The sequence below is a fragment of the Cucurbita pepo genome, chromosome LG08 (assembly GCF_002806865.2).
Source record: "Cucurbita pepo subsp. pepo cultivar mu-cu-16 chromosome LG08, ASM280686v2, whole genome shotgun sequence".
Taxonomy (NCBI): domain Eukaryota; kingdom Viridiplantae; phylum Streptophyta; class Magnoliopsida; order Cucurbitales; family Cucurbitaceae; genus Cucurbita; species Cucurbita pepo.
In genome coordinates this window covers 5447820-5465721 of record NC_036645.1, presented here as the reverse complement: position 1 = coordinate 5465721, position 17902 = coordinate 5447820, and the positions used below count along the sequence as shown (strand labels likewise).

The window sequence follows — 17902 nt, the reverse complement described above, 5'->3', positions numbered from 1 at the left end:
CATTGGGATGATACTTTAAATATATATTATATTATATTTGTTTTGTATTCCTTTTAATTGTCGCCCTTCATTTTTCTTGTACCTCAATCGGACGGCTCAAATTAAAAGTTATTTTTTACCCATTTCGTCTACATTTCCAAACTCTCAATTTTTTTTCTTCGAGATTCTTGTAAATTATTCTTTAAAGCTTCTAAAATTTGCAACGTTTGATCATAATCTACAGCGATCGAACTCTAATCCTTAAAAGATGCTTGTTTATCGTGTTCGATAAAATTAATTTTTCATATTTTATATCTATCTTACTAGTTCGATTTATTATCTACTATTAAAAAATTACGATAATTATGCATCACTCCGGGGTAATCATACAGATCCGACACATCCAATCTTACAACCATTCTAGTAGAAGGTCAAAACTTTTCATACAGAGGATCATACCTTTCCTTGTCGTCTTCCAATCATGCCATGCTTTTGATCAACAAATCTTGGAGATAACAGAACGCCATGAGACTGTTGTTTCTGGCTACTGCTCGAGCTTGAGCTCGTTTTCTCTTCCGACATTACTAGCGCTTTCTGTAAGCTTTCAACTACTTCTGTCATCGTTGGCCGACTCATTGCATTCTTGTTCAGGCACCGGTCTGCCAACTTTGCAACTTCCCGGGCGGAGGACAAGGAATACTGGTTTCTGAGTCGAGGATCGATTAGCATGGTGAACATACTACTGTCAACTGGAAACTGTCTCACCCATTGAAGAAGTTTCTGCTCTCCCGTGGGGCGGTTTCTATCCAATGCTCGTCTGCCTGTGAGGAGTTCATATAGAACCACACCGAAACTCCATACGTCGCATTGGCTCTTGAGACGGCCTGTTTCAACATATTCAGGAGCAGCGTATCCATGTGTTCCAACCACCTGACAGGCGAAACAACAGCCATTTGAGATTTGGTTATGGCGATATAGATCCAACCTAAGCATCTAAAAGGCATAATCCAGGGAATGAGACGTCTAGTTCGCATCATGTCACCATGATATATTTCACACGAGACACATAAAACTTCGAGCAACTAAATCGAACATGAAAGCTACCATACGTACAGCTGTAGAAACATGTGTGTGATCACCACTTGGTCCTTCTCTAGCAAGACCAAAGTCTGAGAGTTTAGGCTTGAAGTTCTCGTCCAATAGCACGTTCGACGATTTAAAATCCCGATAGATCACCTACACAAATAAATGTACGAGCAAAAAATGATCAACGAATTGAAATGATAGGATTCCATAAATATATAAATCAGGCAATAGTAAAGGAAAAAAGTTAACAAAGAGAATTATAATCGCTACTCGATGCAGAAAAAGGCCATAGCATCCGTCCGGTACTAATATCGGTTCTTTATAGCAGAAGCTTAACGTTTTACCACTCGCAAGCATAACGTGTTGGACAGATATTTCGGGATTTCTTTTCTTGTTTTTTTTTAATTTTTTTATTTTTAATATCCAGGACTGTTCGAACTAGCTTGCATGCACTTCAACTATTCTCACGGGGCACATTTGGTGGCCAAGTTAAATTGTATGATATTAAATCCTAGGTACGAGACCATGACTGTTTGCACTCATTTATTTCCAAAGATTTCTATTGCAATGAGATGTTCATAAGGTTGAACCACATTGCTAATGAAACACAATGGTGGGTTGCAAAGATTCGGTTCTTGTTGTTCGTTGAAATTTCACCAACAATGTTTAAGCTCAAAACCTTCCAACTCAAATTCGAAATTAACGATACGGTTACCGAACAAAAGCGAAAGCACATAAATCGAACCTGTGTTTCTAATCCTCCATGTAGATAAGCCAAACCCTGAGCTGCACCAATGCTAATCTCTACTCTTTTCTTCCATGGGAGAGTGGGCGACATTCTTTGGAAAAGATGGTGCTCCAAGCTTCGGTTGGGAAGGAACTCGTAGACTAACAGCCTCTGAATCCCTCTCTCACCATTCTCAGCAGCATAACCCAGAAGTTTAACTAAATTTGGATGATCAACGACGCTAAGAAACTGAACTTCTGCAAGCCATTCTTTATGACCCTACACAACGAAAAACTCGACCGTAAGAAACACTACACAAATAAACAGTGCAAAGTTCAAATCTACTTACTTTTTCGTATAAAATGTAATGTTTTATTAGCGAATCTGTTCGGATGGTACATTTTATCCCTTGACGTGAGAAGAACATTCAAATATTCTAAAGAAAACATTAAGAACAAAAGAAAAGCCCATAAACGATATGAACAAATGAAAGGACACAAAAATGTCAACCAAATGAAAGTCAGCTGGCTTTCATTCTTTAGAGTACTATGTTGCTTAGCTTAGAGAATATTCTATGCAGCAGATGATTTGAATATTGATAAACACTGATATATGATTAATCACAATGCTTTTAAAATATTGAAGGCAATAACCTGCAAGCTATGCTGGTTGAGTTTTTTAATGGCGACCACAACAGGTTCATCGTTGATAGTTGTGGGCTTAACTCTTCCTCTGTACACAGATCCAAAACCGCCCTCTCCAATCTTCAACATCCTGCTGAAGCCATTTGTTGCATCAATAAGCTCTTGGAGGGAGAAAACCCTCAAATTATGCTCCTTCTCTTTGTATAATTCAGGAATACTCCTCGATGGTAATGAATTTGACGGTCTGAAACCATTTTTGGTGGCGGAATTGTTGGATTTATCCCCTTGGTTCAACTCTGGAGCGGATTTGGATATTCTTTTGGATTTGGATTTCCCCTTTGGATTAAAGAAACACTTCATCTTTTTAAATAAGCTAATTATTTCCGACAGAAGCAAGACAGTCACCAATTCAAAAGGATAGTGTTCATTCGAAAACAAGAAATTCAAAGGAACTAAGAGAGAGAGACGGAGATGGAACCAGAGCGAACAAGAACAAGAACCCCACGTGAAAGATCCATAAGCCAAAATAGAGAGAAAAAAAAAAGGCGATTATAAAGAAGAAAAGGCAAAACAGAGAAACCTAATAGACAGTTGAGCAACAGGATGTGAACAAATAAAGAAAACCCAGATGGAATCGGAGCGAAAAAGAGAAATTAAACGTGAAGTGAGTGAAGAAAACGAAACGAAATCGAAAAGGAATTGCTACAAAAAGCGAAGCAATCGAGCAAATAAGTGGAGAACATAAGAAAAACGCATCAAATCGAAAAGGAATCGCTACAAAAAGCGAAGCAATCGAGCAAATAAGTGGAAAACATAAGAAAATCGCACCAAATCGATTGTGAGAAATAGAGGGGAAGATTAAATAATCATAATCGGAGAAAATATCGTGTATGAAAAGTAAAAGAGCGATGAAAAGGACAGAAGTAGCATACCAGATTTTCCACGGCGGCAATGACCGAATGGAAGACCTTTCAAATATGATATCATCAGTGGGGTGTTTACGATCATTATAACGTCATATTAACGCGGTGGGTGTTTGTTCATATGCGATCGATGGAACGACTGAACTTTGAACGCACTCAATTCCTTTTCTTCAATTCTTCAAACCCTAGAATGGGAAATGGGGACCCTACGGAAACACTGGGGCTTCAAAAGCGGTGATTAGGGGATTCATCAACTTTATAAACTCCTCCAAATCTTCACTACATTTTTCTCATTTTCTATGTTTCAATTCTTTTTTAGTCAAACTTCACAAACAAAAACATGTTTTTGAAATTACTTCATTTTTTAAATTTTGCTTTCCGGAAATCTTGGGTCGGTGGGCTCAACCCGGGTTGAGTTGTCCAGCTGTTTTTTTTAAATTATTTTTTTAAAAAATATTATAAAATTCAAATACTAAACGTTCATGCGTCACAAAATATCACTAATATCGGTTAGAAACTTAAAATATTCTTAATCTTTATAATAATTTATTAAAAGTACAGTGGGTTGGGTTGGATTGACACGACCAAGAAAATGTCTAACCAACCAAATTGAATCAAAATCTAACTCAGCACAATGTTTTATGGTTTGGTTTAGGTTGGGTAGTCTATGTTGGCCGAGTTCTCGGGTCATATGAATACTTCTACTAAATTTTCTATAACTAAATAGTTGTCGATAAGTCTAACTTTTGGGACCGTCTGAATTCTTATAAAAAAAGATGTTAGTTCTTAAAATCTCAATCCCGTGTCAACTAGGTTTTTAGATTTTAAAAAATTGCCCTTATACTTTCGAGTATCTTTAATAGTTTTGGTGAATTTTGAAATTTTCAAACAGACCAAAATGTTCGTGGTCACATAATCAAAAGTTTAACCTAGTAATTTTTCGACGTCATAAGTAATTTAAGAATGTTTGATTAATCCACCACACCTAAATGGTGTGAAAGTTATCTTATTTATAATCAAATAAATTACAAGGATATGGAAATAGTAATAAATTGAAATAACAATAAATGGAAAGATACCTATGGTAATAAGGCAAATATTAGATATTTACCTTATAATAAAATATCAAATATAATATATACGGGAGCATAATTTATTACTAAATATCCTTAACACCCCACCGCAAGCTGAGCGTCGGATTTGAACGAACGTGAAGCTTGGATCTGAAAAATTCAAAGAGGTTGAGAAACACTTTTCGTGAAGATGTCAACAACCTGGTTCAGAGGAGGCGTAGAGAAACACTTTCTTGGCCATCGAAAATTGCAGAGGGATTGCTGCTTAGCGGCGATGCTGCCTTGGCTTCGGCGAGAATATGTCTAACCCATGAAGAGGGATTGTTGCTTAGCGACGATGCTGCCTTGGCTCTGGTGAGAATATGTCTAACCCCAAGAAGTAGAAGGGGAAACCTAGAGCAAGGGACAAAGACAATGTTGAAGCCGGAAGAGTCGCCACATTGGGCGAAGGAGCCAATTTTGGCGAGAAGGGCGGCGGCAACTTGGTTGGCGAAGATGCCAGTGCGGCGCCTAGATTCCAAAGGTGAATCTCTGCAAAAGGTCGATAGGCTTATCGAGATTCTGTATATTTCCGAAGAGGAATGCTGATGAAGATCCTAAGATTAGGGTTTCTGTGAAGGATGAAGGATGAAGGGAAAATTGGAAAGAACATGAAAGGAGCTATGTTTGGAAAAAGTGAGGTTGTACGTACAGAGTATGGCGAAGGATGATTTGGAGGTCAAAAGGGTGGAGCCGAAGAGTAATCAATCGGCTCTGCATGTGGCAGCCATGACGACTGCCCCTGTGGCGTCAAAGCCAGCAGTGGTGGTGGAGAAGAACAGTAGAAGATTTCAAAAGCCATTGAAAAGAAAGAATCCGGGTTGCTAAACCAAAGTGGCTCTGATACCATAAGAATGTTTGATTAATCCACCACACCTAAATGGTGTGAAAGTTATCTTATTTATAATCAAATAAATTACAAGGATATGGAAATAGTAATAAATTGAAATAACAATAAATGGAAAGATACCTATAGTAATAAGGCAAATATTAGATATTTGCCTTATAATAAAATATTAAATATAATATATACGGGAGTATAATTTATTACTAAATATCCTTAACATAATTGAACTCGATTTCACTAGTATTCTTAGTTTTAACTTTCAGTTTGGTGAATTTTAATGGATATTTATCCATTGTTCTTTCTTAAATTCATTCGACTCGAGTGATACTGTTCAACTAATACGAAAAAAAGATGGACTATCATCATCTCCTAATTGTATTAAGGTAATTTAATATAATGGGCCAATAACTCTAACATTTGGATTAGAAAAATCTCTTGTTAAGATCGAGTCATCTCATTTTAATACAAACTTTTAGATCGAGTCATCTCAAGTTTGTCCACTATTTCCTTCCATTTTGCGACCTCCATTTCATTTTTTCCTTTTGTTACGATGCAACATTTGAGTTTGTGATTGGTTCTATTGTTTTAACAATACCGTGTAGAGTCACAACGATGCATGAAGTTAAAATGCATGCATAGAAATCATCTCATCCGAGCTTGAAAATTATCTATGAAATAATCCGTCTTTAACCTTCATATCAATCTACTAGATTAACATCAATCCACCTATTGTTCTAAGCATACTACAAATTATTGTAAATGTTCACACATTTAGAAGATTGTAAAGTAAGAGACCTAACGTGATCAATAATTGATATCGGGAGGTGATCATGATTGTCAAAATTAGGGGTGTATATTCAATCCGACAAACTACACCAACCCAATTCGAATTATAGGAGTTGGGTTGGGCTATTTTTCCTGAATCCGAATTGACTCCATTCAATTTTAGGTTCATAGAACAAAAATCTCGGATTGACACGGAATTTATCTTTTATTATTTTGTTTTTTTAATTATTATTTTTATATATTTTAGAATTTTGTTAGGAGTATAAAAAATATCTTAATATTTCAAACTATTTTAAACAATATTTATAACGGGAATAAACTAATAAAACAGTTTTCCTTCTTTTATACTATTTTTAAATATATTATTTATAATATAAATAAATAAATTATTTTAATTTTAAAAATATGATTTGATACCGGTTATTGACCCAAAATTAGAGGAATAAAAAATTAGTTTTAATAGATTTAAAAATTTTGTTATAAATCTCAAATAGTTAATTTTAAATTTTAATGTATTTATTATGGATGAATTTGTTTTTTTTAATAATTATAGATAAATAAACATTAAAAAAAATTAACAACCTAACAACTCGGCCCGAAAATGGAGAGTTGGGTTGTGAATTTTTTTTGGGTAAGGTTGGGTTACCAATCCAACTAATCCAATCCATTCAACCAACCCAAATTTCCGATCTCGGTAAAAAAAAATTCAACCCAACTTGAACCATGTACACCCCTAATCAACATGGGTACCCGAGAAAATGGTCATTTAGCTTCCTCCATTGTCATGTACAACTATCTTAGCGCCCAAATAACTCTCAAATTTATTTTATTAAGACTTCCTACTTAATAAAATATTTCGAAGAATCAAAAATCAATTTTGAGACCCCATCAAACATCGAAAAGTGGTGGAGAAAATTTGTAGAAAACAAAAAGGTAAAAAAATAATAATAAATAATAAATAAGATCGAGCCCAAACTTCACGTTCAAAACACGAATCACTATCTAAAATCAAAATATTTTTAAAAACATTTTTGCACGTACTAGAGAAGTTCGTTTTTTTTTTTTTTTTTTTGCCCAAATAACTCTCAAATTTATTTTATTAAGACTTCCTACTTAATAAAATATTTCGAAGAATCAAAAATCAATTTTGAGACCCCATCAAACATCGAAAAGTGGTGGAGAAAATTTGTAGAAAACAAAAAGGTAAAAAAATAATAATAAATAATAAATAAGATCGAGCCCAAACTTCACGTTCAAAACACGAATCACTATCTAAAATCAAAATATTTTTAAAAACATTTTTGCACGTACTAGAGAAGTTCGTTTTTTTTTTTTTTTTTTTTAAATAAAGTTTAGAAATTGAAACTGTTTGTATTTTAAATTTGGATTTCAACGTCACAAAAATTAATTTTAATATTTAAATTTTTTTATAAAGTTAAAAATATTATTTTCCTATTTAAAACTTTGATTATTATTATTTATTTATTTTTTTGGCTAAGTTGGATGTTACAGTTTATTTTAAAATTCCAAATATTTTAACTCAGTCACAATATTAAGAAATTAATGTTATTCCAAAAATTTGAAAAATATTTTCGGAAAATACTAAAAAGTGTATAATATTATTTATTAACAACAAAGTTATATAATATATCCAAAATACATAACGTCGAAGCATACAAACAAACACAAACATCTGTATAAAGTATTATAAATTGAATTTTGAATGTTTAAACTGTGACCCTCAAGTTGATATGTTTAATTGTAGTAGTTTATGCTCTACGATGTAGTGAATTCAAACCGTGAGAGTTAGGTGCACCAAATGAATCTAATTCAAACAATGGGGCGGCATAGAACATTAAGTCCACGAACCAACCTAAGATAAAGGTTGTTGGATTTAATGTAGTTAACGCATATTGGTGAAATGATATTAATGTGGGCTAAGAACATAGAGGAAATTTTGCATAAATAAATAACTTGCTCAATCAAATACTCGCATTAAAAACATACACCAACCATCGATAAACACATGTACCAACCAAACTGCAAGAACGAGTAATGCATGAATGAGAGACGGTAGATAAGAGAATTACAATGTGATTGACTAGAGATCTGGCTAAAGATATCTACAAGATGGGGTAATTCATGGGGAATGAGTTCCTCGCCAGAAATTTTTTAAATTTTTAATAGAAAAATCAATTTAATTTCTATTAAAAGAGTGTAAAACATTTTAATAAATGTAATAATTTTTATAAGAAAGAATATAATATTGACACAATATCTACCGCTTAAAAGTGTGAATAGATCTAAAAATAATATTATTAAAAAATTTAGACAGAGTTAAGAATGAAAAATAAAATTGGAATCGAAGTTCAATCTTAATTGATATTCACAACGTTTAAATAGGATACAACCTACTAACTTAATATACAAATAAGAAAAATATAAACTAACTAACTAAATCTTGACAATAACATAAAATATATGAAAAATATTAAAAGATACATTCTATAACTAATATATTCTCCAAATATTAATGATTACGAATATTTTGACTAATTCAAATTAGCAATAAGTTACACTAAATTCTAACAAATATAATGTTCAAAATAATTTCAAAAAATTCAATTTTCAATAATACAACATAGTATTCCATATATATATATATATGTATATATATATAGGGTGGGGCGGGTGAAGATTTGGTGGGATCGAGGATGAGAATGAGGAATATAATCTCTTGTCCCTATTTAGATAACGAGAAAAATCTTTTTTTTTTCCTCCCACATTCTCCATTTAAACAAAGATTCTCATCCCGTATTGAGCAGATCACGATCCTACCGATAAAGTGAATATCTCTAGAAAAACAAAATAAAGAAGTGAACGGATAAAGAAAAAAACCACGTGGGTGAAGAAGTTCGAACCCTAGGATTAAAGATTTGGCAAGGAAAATCTTATAATTAGTGTTATGAATCTTGAAACGCGTAAAAGGAGAGATGAATCAAGGGATTAAAGGAACACAATGGAAAGTAAGAGATTTGGAGAAGGGGAAGGAACACGAGGAAATCGATAGCTATAGATACGGAAAAAGAAGAAAATGATAAACAAAACCACCTTCGTCAAATAAAAATGTGACACCTAAATAAATGAGAGGTACATAAATGAGTTGCGAACACCAAATGAAAACAATTACTGACGCTAGGAAGACTTAAAAGTTAAGAATTTGATTACGTCAAAATAGTTAGAGTATTTTTAAGTATTTAGTTTAAATATTTTACTAGATTTGTTTTAAAGATTTGTTGTTAGTTTCTGGTTATTTGCAAAGGTATAAAAGACCTTCCGTGTACTAGCTACTAAAGGGTTACGTCTGTCTGGTGGAGACCATATTCACGCTGGTACCGTAGTAGGTAAACTTCAAGGGGAAAGAGACATCACTTTCTTTAGGCTTTGTTGATTTATACTACGTGATGATTCTCTTGAAAAAGATCGAACGGGTTCAGTATTTAATAATATCACCACTTCAAACTTCAATTGTTTAAGTTTCTACGTTTCGGTCAAAACCTAACAATTGGTACTAAACCTGCAATTTTTGAGTGATTAAATACAGAGAGTATGAGTGGAGACAAAACTTTAGCAAAGATCTCTCACTTCGATGGTCATTATGATCATTGGAGTGAGCTGATGGAAAAAGTTTGTTCAGAGCAAAGAGTCTATGGAGTATGGTGGAGATTTGTTTCTCAGAACCAGAGGAAGGAAAAATGTTGACTGTATGCTAGACTCAAAGATCACCCAGTAAACAGATCACCCAGTAAACCATTACCTCTTCCAGGTAATTGATCATACTGTCTTTAAACAAATCTTGGATCGTCGCGCAGCCAAGATTATTTGGGACTCAATGAAGTGAAAATTTAGTAGAAACCATTGTTCGGGACTCAATGAAGCGAACATTTGGTGGAAACCAAAAAGTGAGAAATCTTCTTAATGCATTAACTAGAGAATTTGAGATTCTAGAGATGAAGAAGGATGAAAGTATCACATATTATTTTGCGAGAGTGATGATAGTCTCCAACAAGATGAGAAGTAATGGAGAAGATATGTCAGACAAGAAAATTGTAGAAAAAATTATGCGTACCCTGACTGAAAAATTTACTTCTGTTGTAGTATTCATTGAGGAATCCAAAGATACTAATAACATGTCCATTGATGAATTACAAAGTTCATTAGTAGTGCATGAACAAAAATTTCGAAGATCCAGCATTAATGGAGAGGAGCAAGTTCTAAAAGTCGAAGAATGAACGAAAATAAGTAACAGAGGAAGAGGAACTTATAGAGGTACAGGACGCGGAAGAGGAAGATCAGCTTTCAACAAAGCAACTGTTGAATGTTATAGGTGTCATGACTTAGGTCATTTTCAATATGAATGTCCAAAGATAATAAGGAATTGAATTATGCAGAGCTGGAAAAAGAGGATGAAATGTTTTTAAGGACTCGTACGGAAAAAGACATGACTCAAACTGTATGTGTGCAAGTGAAGGTATGTTTTCAAGCTTAGACAAAACATGGTCAAACTTGAAAATAATACAAGTACGAGAGTTATGGGAAAGGGTATAGTGAAATTAACTTTGCATGGGGTTCGTTGCACTATTAGTAATGTGTATTGGATACCTGAACTCAAAAATAATCCCTTGAGCGTTCGACAACTACAAGAAAAAGGAGTAGTAGTGCTGTTTAAAAATAGTATATGTAGCATTTATCATCCACAAAAAGAAAAAATAGCAGAGTCAATTATGAGCGCAAATCGGCTGTTTATTTTGCATACGGAACCATTTACCAAGATGTCTCCAAGTTTCAAATATGGATCAATCAACATTTTGGCATCATCGTTAGGGTCATCTCGACTACAAAGGCTTGTGCACATTGAAACACAAAAACATGGTGAAACACCTACGGCAAATGGTATCTCCAAACATGACCTGTGAGGCATATATGGAAGGCAAACAACATCGTACTCCATTTCCAAAAATAGGTAAATGGAGAATCACATAAAAAATGGGTCTTGTTCATGCACATCTATGGGTCCAATTTCACCCGCTTCAACTGGCCACTTCTAACTTCAACTCATTCTTGACAAACAAGAATAAGTTCGGTCAAAATAGTTAGAGTATTTTTAGGTGGTTTACAAGATTTGTTTACCATATTTGTGGTGAGTTTGTATTTATGGTTATTTGTAGAGTAAGTTCAGCGTTCAATAATATCATCCCACCAAATTTCAATTGTTTATGTTTTTGGTTTCGCTGTTCTTCCTCAAAATCTAACACTATCAATATCAACAAAGTACACTTCAGTTGTTTACATCATAGGAACTCTAAGGTCAAATATGTATTGTTTAAAGCAATTTTCGTACGATAAATCTAAGTAAGGACAAAATATACAAGAATTCGATCGTGATGCTATTCAACTCAACCAAATATTGTAAATAAATCAAAGGTAAAAAAAGGTTCAACCAGACAAACATGTAATGGACTTAAAACCCCAAATTAACGAGTGGGTCACATGCCTCCATAGTCGAGTCCATTAATGGAGAATACTTTTGAAGTGTTTGATTGATGCCCGTCAAAATTTCTAATTATTTTTCTCTTTAGGATCATAGTTATTTCGTGTTTAACACGACCGACAAAAATATTGCTTGACTTAAATTATTGGATTGAATTATTAATATTATACAATAAGGATCTTAGAATTATCTTGATATTTCAAATTTTGAATTATATTTTTTAACTCCTTATTTAAATTTTACTTAGAGAACACAACTTGTTCACAAAAATTGAACTGAGTAAAATAAAGAATTCCAATCATTATTGTTATAGGCTCGACCTTCTTTTTTAGACTCATTAATATTGAGTCAATTGAGCGCATTTTCGAGAACTCTTTATCTAATTTAGAGAAGGTACTAGTTAAGGGTGTGAGCAATGATTAGTGGTCAAGACCACAATGCTCCCAAAAATTTAGATTAGCTCCTTGGAGCTAGTCTCGAGTGGCCTGAAAATGTGAGTTTGAGATTTAAATCTCCAAGACGACATAAGAACTTAGTGAACCTCCACAACACCCAAGAAAACTAAAGAGAGCTTACAAGGTTGCTAAAAGTGTGGACACTATCACCTGAGTTTGTGCAATGCCTTAGCTCCGACGAGAATTAATTTTCTCGATTCTTCCTTTTAAGACAAACTTTTGAGATTGAATTTAAAGATGCAGAAAAGAGAAAATGCTTGAAATGATCCTTAAAAAAACCTAGAAAAAAAAGTATAAAATAAAATAATTAAAAAATTAAAAAATATTGGTCAAAATCAACCGAGGGGCAAAATGGTCATTTTACCATTTTGACTATTTTTGGGACTGGATGAGGCGGTTTACCACGAGATAAAATCAAGTTCTATTTAAGTTGAACTCAAGTTATCAAATGTAGTTTCATTTATTTTTAGATGGTTACAAATTTACGCGATTAAAATCTAGATTGATGATGTTTCATTAATGTATTTTAAGTTTATTTATAAATCTAGATTGATGATGTTTCATTAATGTATTTTAAGTTTATTTATTGCGTTCCTTCGACTAATGACTAAGTTTCTTTGCAATTCAATGTAGTTTAGATTGCATGTTTAGAATCATTCAAGTTCGACATGATCGATCTTGTTTTTGTTTGTAGAGTGATTTAAATCTTAAACAAGTGTTATTTCCTTCAGATATTTGATTAAAAAATTAATTATAATCTTATTTTACCTTACAGTGATTCCTATATTCGATCCAAAAATTAATTCGAATCTTACTTACAGTGATTCCTATATTCGATCCAAAAATTAATTCGAATCTTACTTTATATTGTAGTGATTCGTATTGGTACTAAATCTGAACTTTCTTTATGTGCATGCACGTTTAAAAGTTTTAAATTTTACACATTTTTACTTATTTTCACGTCAATGAGTAACGGTCTGTTGCTCAAGTTCCTAAAAAAATGGGTCATTATAACACCACTGCACAGACTCTAGAGGTTGAACAAAGTAAACCTCGGGATGTAGCAATGGAGATGCTTTAGGCGCAAGCGCCCAAGAAAGGCAAAAAGAGGGTTGCGGTCAACACATACTCGAAGAAGAATAGGCACAAGGGACTAGCATGTGAGGTCTCCTAAGCACTTGCGCCTACCCCTGAGATGCCATCAACGCAGCCAACAATGACACTTACGTTGGAGGCGTTGTAGATGTTCATGAGGACTCGACCTCTCTATTTAAGAAGGGTTTCAAGAACGTTAAAAAAAAGTATGTATACGAACGTGTCTTATCTTTACCTCAAAAGTAAGAGTAGATTTGAGTATTTTAAAAAATACTTTGTTGAGGTCAAGAAATGCAAACACAAGCAATCATGAAAGGACTTATCATTTCATAAAAACATTTCATAGTCTTGAACTTTACTTTCAAGTTCAGGCTAAATTTAGATTGGATTAGTAGTACTTCTTTACACACGGTCCAAGTACGTGCACATGAACCCACCAGTACATGTGACATACTAGATAAGTATCCCAATGCATGTGACATACAAAAATGTATAAGATCTCCATAGTTTAAAATCATATAATATGCAGATCCTACCTTCACTCTTTCATAAACATTTCTATGAATACATACTTGCATAACAACATATGAATGATTAAGATTATTCCAGACATAAAAATCAGTAAAATCTCAGGACAGGACAGGACAGGATAGGACAGGACAGGACACGACAGGACCCAGTGAAAGTGAATACAGTTTGTAGCTTTGAAGTAAAGGGGTAATCATTTTGAATTTGGATAGGTGTATGAAAGAACCTGGCTAAGCTGTCCCCCCCTCCTTTTGCTTATGTTTGAATGAAGAATGGCCAATCCCTTACCTTCTTTCCATCATTCAGCCCATCAGAGCAATCCGAGAAGAGTAAGCGAGTTTCAAGATATGGATGATGATTCTCTTTCGTAACTCGGGTTTTTAACTGGAATTCCATAGCAGTCTCCGACTCTGTGTCTGGACGGGCGGTGCCAGCCCTGGGATGTCCTGAATGTCCTTGTTATTTGGATTCACCAGCTGAGGGAGACAGAGCCAGAGTTGTTCAGCTATATATACATAAAAGAAGAAAGAGGGAATGGTGGGTACTACCTTGACAATGATGATGGCAATGACACCAATGACAATGATGAACAGGAGGGCCATTATACATTTATCGGTCGCTATTTGTCGACCGAGTTCCTTCACCAGTTTCGAGGCTTTCTTCAGTGAGAAATGTATGGAGTCGAGTTCGTTTACTATCCTGCTCATTTGCTCCGTCTGCGCCTTCAGTGCTGCTGCTGTCTCTGTTCCCACGTTTACCGTCTCTTGCACGACCTATTCCATACATACACCCACCATGTATCGTTTTATTTCAAAGGATAACAACTTAACAAGATTTCGAATCCAACAGTAACAGTTCAAACCCATCATAGCAGATATTGTCCTCTTTGGGCTTCCCCTTTTAGACTTCCCTAAAGGTTTTTGAAACGCGTCTGCTAGAGAGAGGTTTCCACACCCTTATAAAGAATGTTTCGTTCCCCTCTCCGACCGATATGAGATCTCACACTAACATAAACAAATAGAAGCAGAAGATTGTTGTTCTGAAGACAAACTAACCTTCTTTGACCTCTCAATTGCTTCATCAGTCTCATCCATCATCCTGTTTCCACTATCAATCAATTGCTGGTTTGTCATGTCTGCAATAACGTATATAGCCATAGTTCATATTCAACGTTGTAAGCATGTCGGGTTTTGGTCGAACCCACCTATCGTTTAGGAAAAATTTAAGATTGAAGCTGAAACAACAGACATCCAGACCAAGATATCCATTTTTTTGCCAACCATAGTATGTCAGGCTTCAGCTCATATTCAAAGTTGTTACTACAGCAATTATATTCAAAAGTTGTTTAAATCCTGAACTAAATAACAAAAACAAAAACAAAATATGCATACTTGAAGCTAGCAACACATTATCTTCCCCATAATTTTCACCAGGACCATCAAAAAGGTCGATACGCTTGTTTCCAAGGTTGCTTGCATGCCTGTATCATCATCAACAACAACAACCAGATGTCAATGTCGACATGTTACGACATTCGTTCATTAAGTCAACTCACATAGCAAAGAAAATACTTCTCAATTGTATTGAGGATAAGGGAAAGGAAATGGAATCACACTATATCAGCTCAAGTCCACTGCTAACAGATATTGTCTTCTTTGGGCTTTCCCTTTCGGGCTTCCCCTCAAGGTTTTTAAAACATGTCTACTAGGGAGATGTTTTCACATCCTTATAAAGAATGTTTTGTTCTCCTCCCCAACCAACGTGAGATCTCACAATCCACCCCCTTTAGGGTTCAGCGTCCTCTCTTTAATCGACATGGGATCTCACAATCCAATGAAACATTCTTTATAAGGGTGTGGAAACCTCTCCCTAACAAACGCATTTTAAAAACTTTGAAAGGAAAGCGAAAAGGTAAAGCCCAAAGAGGACAATATCTGATAGTAGTGAGTTTGGGCTGTTACAAATGGTATCATAGCTAGAACGGGTGGTGAGCCCCGAAGGGGAGTGGACACCAAGCAACATCCCAGTGAGGACGTTGGGTCGTTACACAAACAATGAACATAAGTTCTCAAACAAAGAACAAAGTTCTCAGAAGCAACCAAATACATTGATGATAGATATTGAATCTTACTGCTTTTTAAGGGCAACATATGAGTTCAATTCTTTGATCTGCACAAAGATACAGATAATATTCAATAACAAAGCACTACAAGAACAGAACTAAGAAGGAACAGTTCAACAAATTCACTGTTAGCATCTCACCATAGACTGCTTTCTCTCACTCAGCATTTTATTAGTGTTCGAGTCATTCACACCTTCCAAATCCTTGACTTCTCTGTCAAACTCTTTAATAAGCCTGTACAAGAAACAAACAGAAAATGTTCACCAAAAGCAACAGGAACAAGACAAAGATAGATATACAAATCAATTCTCTTTCGGGATAGGCGGCTAATACTAATCTAATAAGTTCAATCGTCATCATCTAATCAATTGGCTCAAACACCAAACCGCTCGTGCCCACCCCATAACCACACGGGCTCGTCCTAAATGGAATGACTCTCTTAGTTACACTGCACCCTGACCCAAATCCCCATGTCCGCTCTTCTCCGCCATAGTATAATCAAGTATTGTTTATAATGTACATATATTTACATCATATCAATCCATTTCCATTGTCACTTTCTTAAACAAAGGTTATAAGGCATTATTCTTAAAATCATCAAGATTATCACTAATGAAACTTTACATCACAGAAAGAATCAGAAGTGATATACCTCTTACAATCACGCATCTTATCTGTCAATTCTTCCAATTGTCTACTCTTCCTATTTGTGTCCTTGATCTTCTCCAACTTCTGAAACCCATTTCTGTAGATATAACAAGAACAATGGAAAACAAGAGGTTTTTAAGCTCATAAAAGATGTTAATCAAAGTTCAAGCTCACTATTTCAAGAAAATAAAAACAATGAGACAAAATGTTCTTGTTCTTGGAACAGGGGAAAGATGAGAAAAAAAAAATAAATAATCAATGAGTTCTTACGATAAAGCTCGAAAGATGTCATTGATTTTCCCCTCGATATCTGCAAGCTCCTCGCTGATCGAAGATAAATTATCATCCATCTTCAATTCAAATTCAGCCCTCAAACGAACAAAATGCACAGATTCTTGTCCTTCTCAGAAATAAGGGCACATTACAATCATTACAAGTGCCAAAATATTCAAAGATCTTCGAGATCTTGAGCCCCCACCTCGTGAAATTCTCAGAATCCGATTGATCGGGGACAATGGCGAAAATCCCCCAACAAATAAATGCCAATGCGAATCAAAAATCACAAATGAATTCAATCAGATCATCAATTTCTCATGCATTCATCATCTCAATCAAAACCCCAATTGAAAAAACGAAACGAAAACTTCGAGGAATCGATGAACAGATTCAAACAAACAGATACGAATAAACCCAGAAAAAATCTTAAGCCGAATTCAGATAGATCTGAACAATGCAGGTGAAGAAGGCGATCTAAAAAAAACCCCCCAACAACCAAATCCTTTCAGATTCTTCCCCTTGAAATTGAACACACAAAAAACAAAACAGCTCCACCTCGTGATTAACACAAAAACCTTCAAATAAAGTACAGAAAACTTGAATTTTATTGTTTCTATAGGCTTCTAAGATCTAGAAAAGAATATAATATAGAATGGGGTTTTTTACTAGTTTTTTTTTTTTTTTTTTTTTTTTTTTTTTTTTTTTTTTTTTTTTTTTTTTTTTTNATGGAGATGGAGAGGAGTTTGTCTCTCAAGAAAACAGAGGCGAAGAGGTTTCGATTTTTTTTATATATATTTCTTTTTAAGAAAATAAAATTTGAATTTTTTTTCGGTCCCGTTGTTTTGGGCCGATGAATAATTGGAGTGGTCGTTTTGCTTTGTTTGAGATTCAAGAACCAATCGCGCTACACACAACGCGTAGCTCCACGCGCTCCCATTTTTAGTTTTGAAATTACAAGTAAATATTAGGTTAAATTACAAATCTAATCCCGATGATGTCACATTTTGGTCGGATTGAGTAAAGATCATTTATTATTCATGTGTCATTGTGGAATATATATTGTGTATTCAGCTAATCGAGTTGTCAAATTCTAAAGAAATATTAAATTTAATTATCTCGAAAT

General features: G+C 34.4%; 2 protein-coding genes across 3 annotated transcripts; both read right to left on the bottom strand.

Moving 5' to 3' along the window:
- Window positions 1-248: 248 nt before the first annotated feature.
- LOC111800362 (probable serine/threonine-protein kinase PBL19) lies at window positions 249-3590 on the bottom strand. Of its 2 annotated transcripts, XM_023684012.1 has the most exons (5): window positions 3369-3590; window positions 2446-2772; window positions 1811-2071; window positions 1093-1215; window positions 249-909 (listed from the first exon to the last, which is right to left on the bottom strand). In XM_023684012.1, the coding sequence occupies exons 2-5, from the start codon at window positions 2563-2565 to the stop codon at window positions 433-435; spliced, it is 981 nt and encodes a 326-aa protein (XP_023539780.1). In that variant the 5' UTR covers window positions 2566-2772; window positions 3369-3590; the 3' UTR covers window positions 249-432. The 2 variants fall into 2 exon arrangements, with proteins under 2 accessions (XP_023539780.1, XP_023539779.1); XM_023684011.1 differs by lacking the exon at window positions 3369-3590 and having other exon boundaries at window positions 2446-3333.
- Window positions 3591-13686: 10096 nt separating this feature from the next.
- Window positions 13687-17472, bottom strand: LOC111800361 (novel plant SNARE 11-like). Its single transcript, XM_023684009.1, has 8 exons — window positions 16774-17472; window positions 16508-16600; window positions 15996-16089; window positions 15865-15902; window positions 15125-15213; window positions 14789-14868; window positions 14282-14506; window positions 13687-14209 (listed from the first exon to the last, which is right to left on the bottom strand). Exons 1-8 carry the CDS (start codon window positions 16851-16853, stop codon window positions 14114-14116), a joined length of 795 nt encoding a protein of 264 aa, XP_023539777.1. The 5' UTR covers window positions 16854-17472; the 3' UTR covers window positions 13687-14113.
- Window positions 17473-17902: the final 430 nt, after the last annotated feature.

What these genes read in the sequence shown, in the direction of transcription:
- LOC111800361 (XM_023684009.1), bottom strand. Translation starts at nt 16,853, where the DNA reads ATGGATGATAATTTATCTTCGATCAGCGAGGAGCTTGCAGATATCGAG. An exon ending in TAATGTGTTGCTAGCTTCAA is followed by an intron (nt 14,869 to 15,124) that starts GTATGCATATTT and finishes ACGTTATTGCAG; the next exon opens with ACATGACAAACCAGCAATTG. An exon ending in TTGCCATCATCATTGTCAAG is followed by an intron (nt 14,210 to 14,281) that starts GTAGTACCCACC and finishes TGTCTCCCTCAG; the next exon opens with CTGGTGAATCCAAATAACAA.
- LOC111800362 (XM_023684011.1), bottom strand. Translation starts at nt 2,796, where the DNA reads ATGAAGTGTTTCTTTAATCCAAAGGGGAAATCCAAATCCAAAAGAATA. An exon ending in ATGGAGGATTAGAAACACAG is followed by an intron (nt 1,216 to 1,810) that starts GTTCGATTTATG and finishes TTATTTGTGTAG; the next exon opens with GTGATCTATCGGGATTTTAA. An exon ending in ACACACATGTTTCTACAGCT is followed by an intron (nt 910 to 1,092) that starts GTACGTATGGTA and finishes TTCGCCTGTCAG; the next exon opens with GTGGTTGGAACACATGGATA.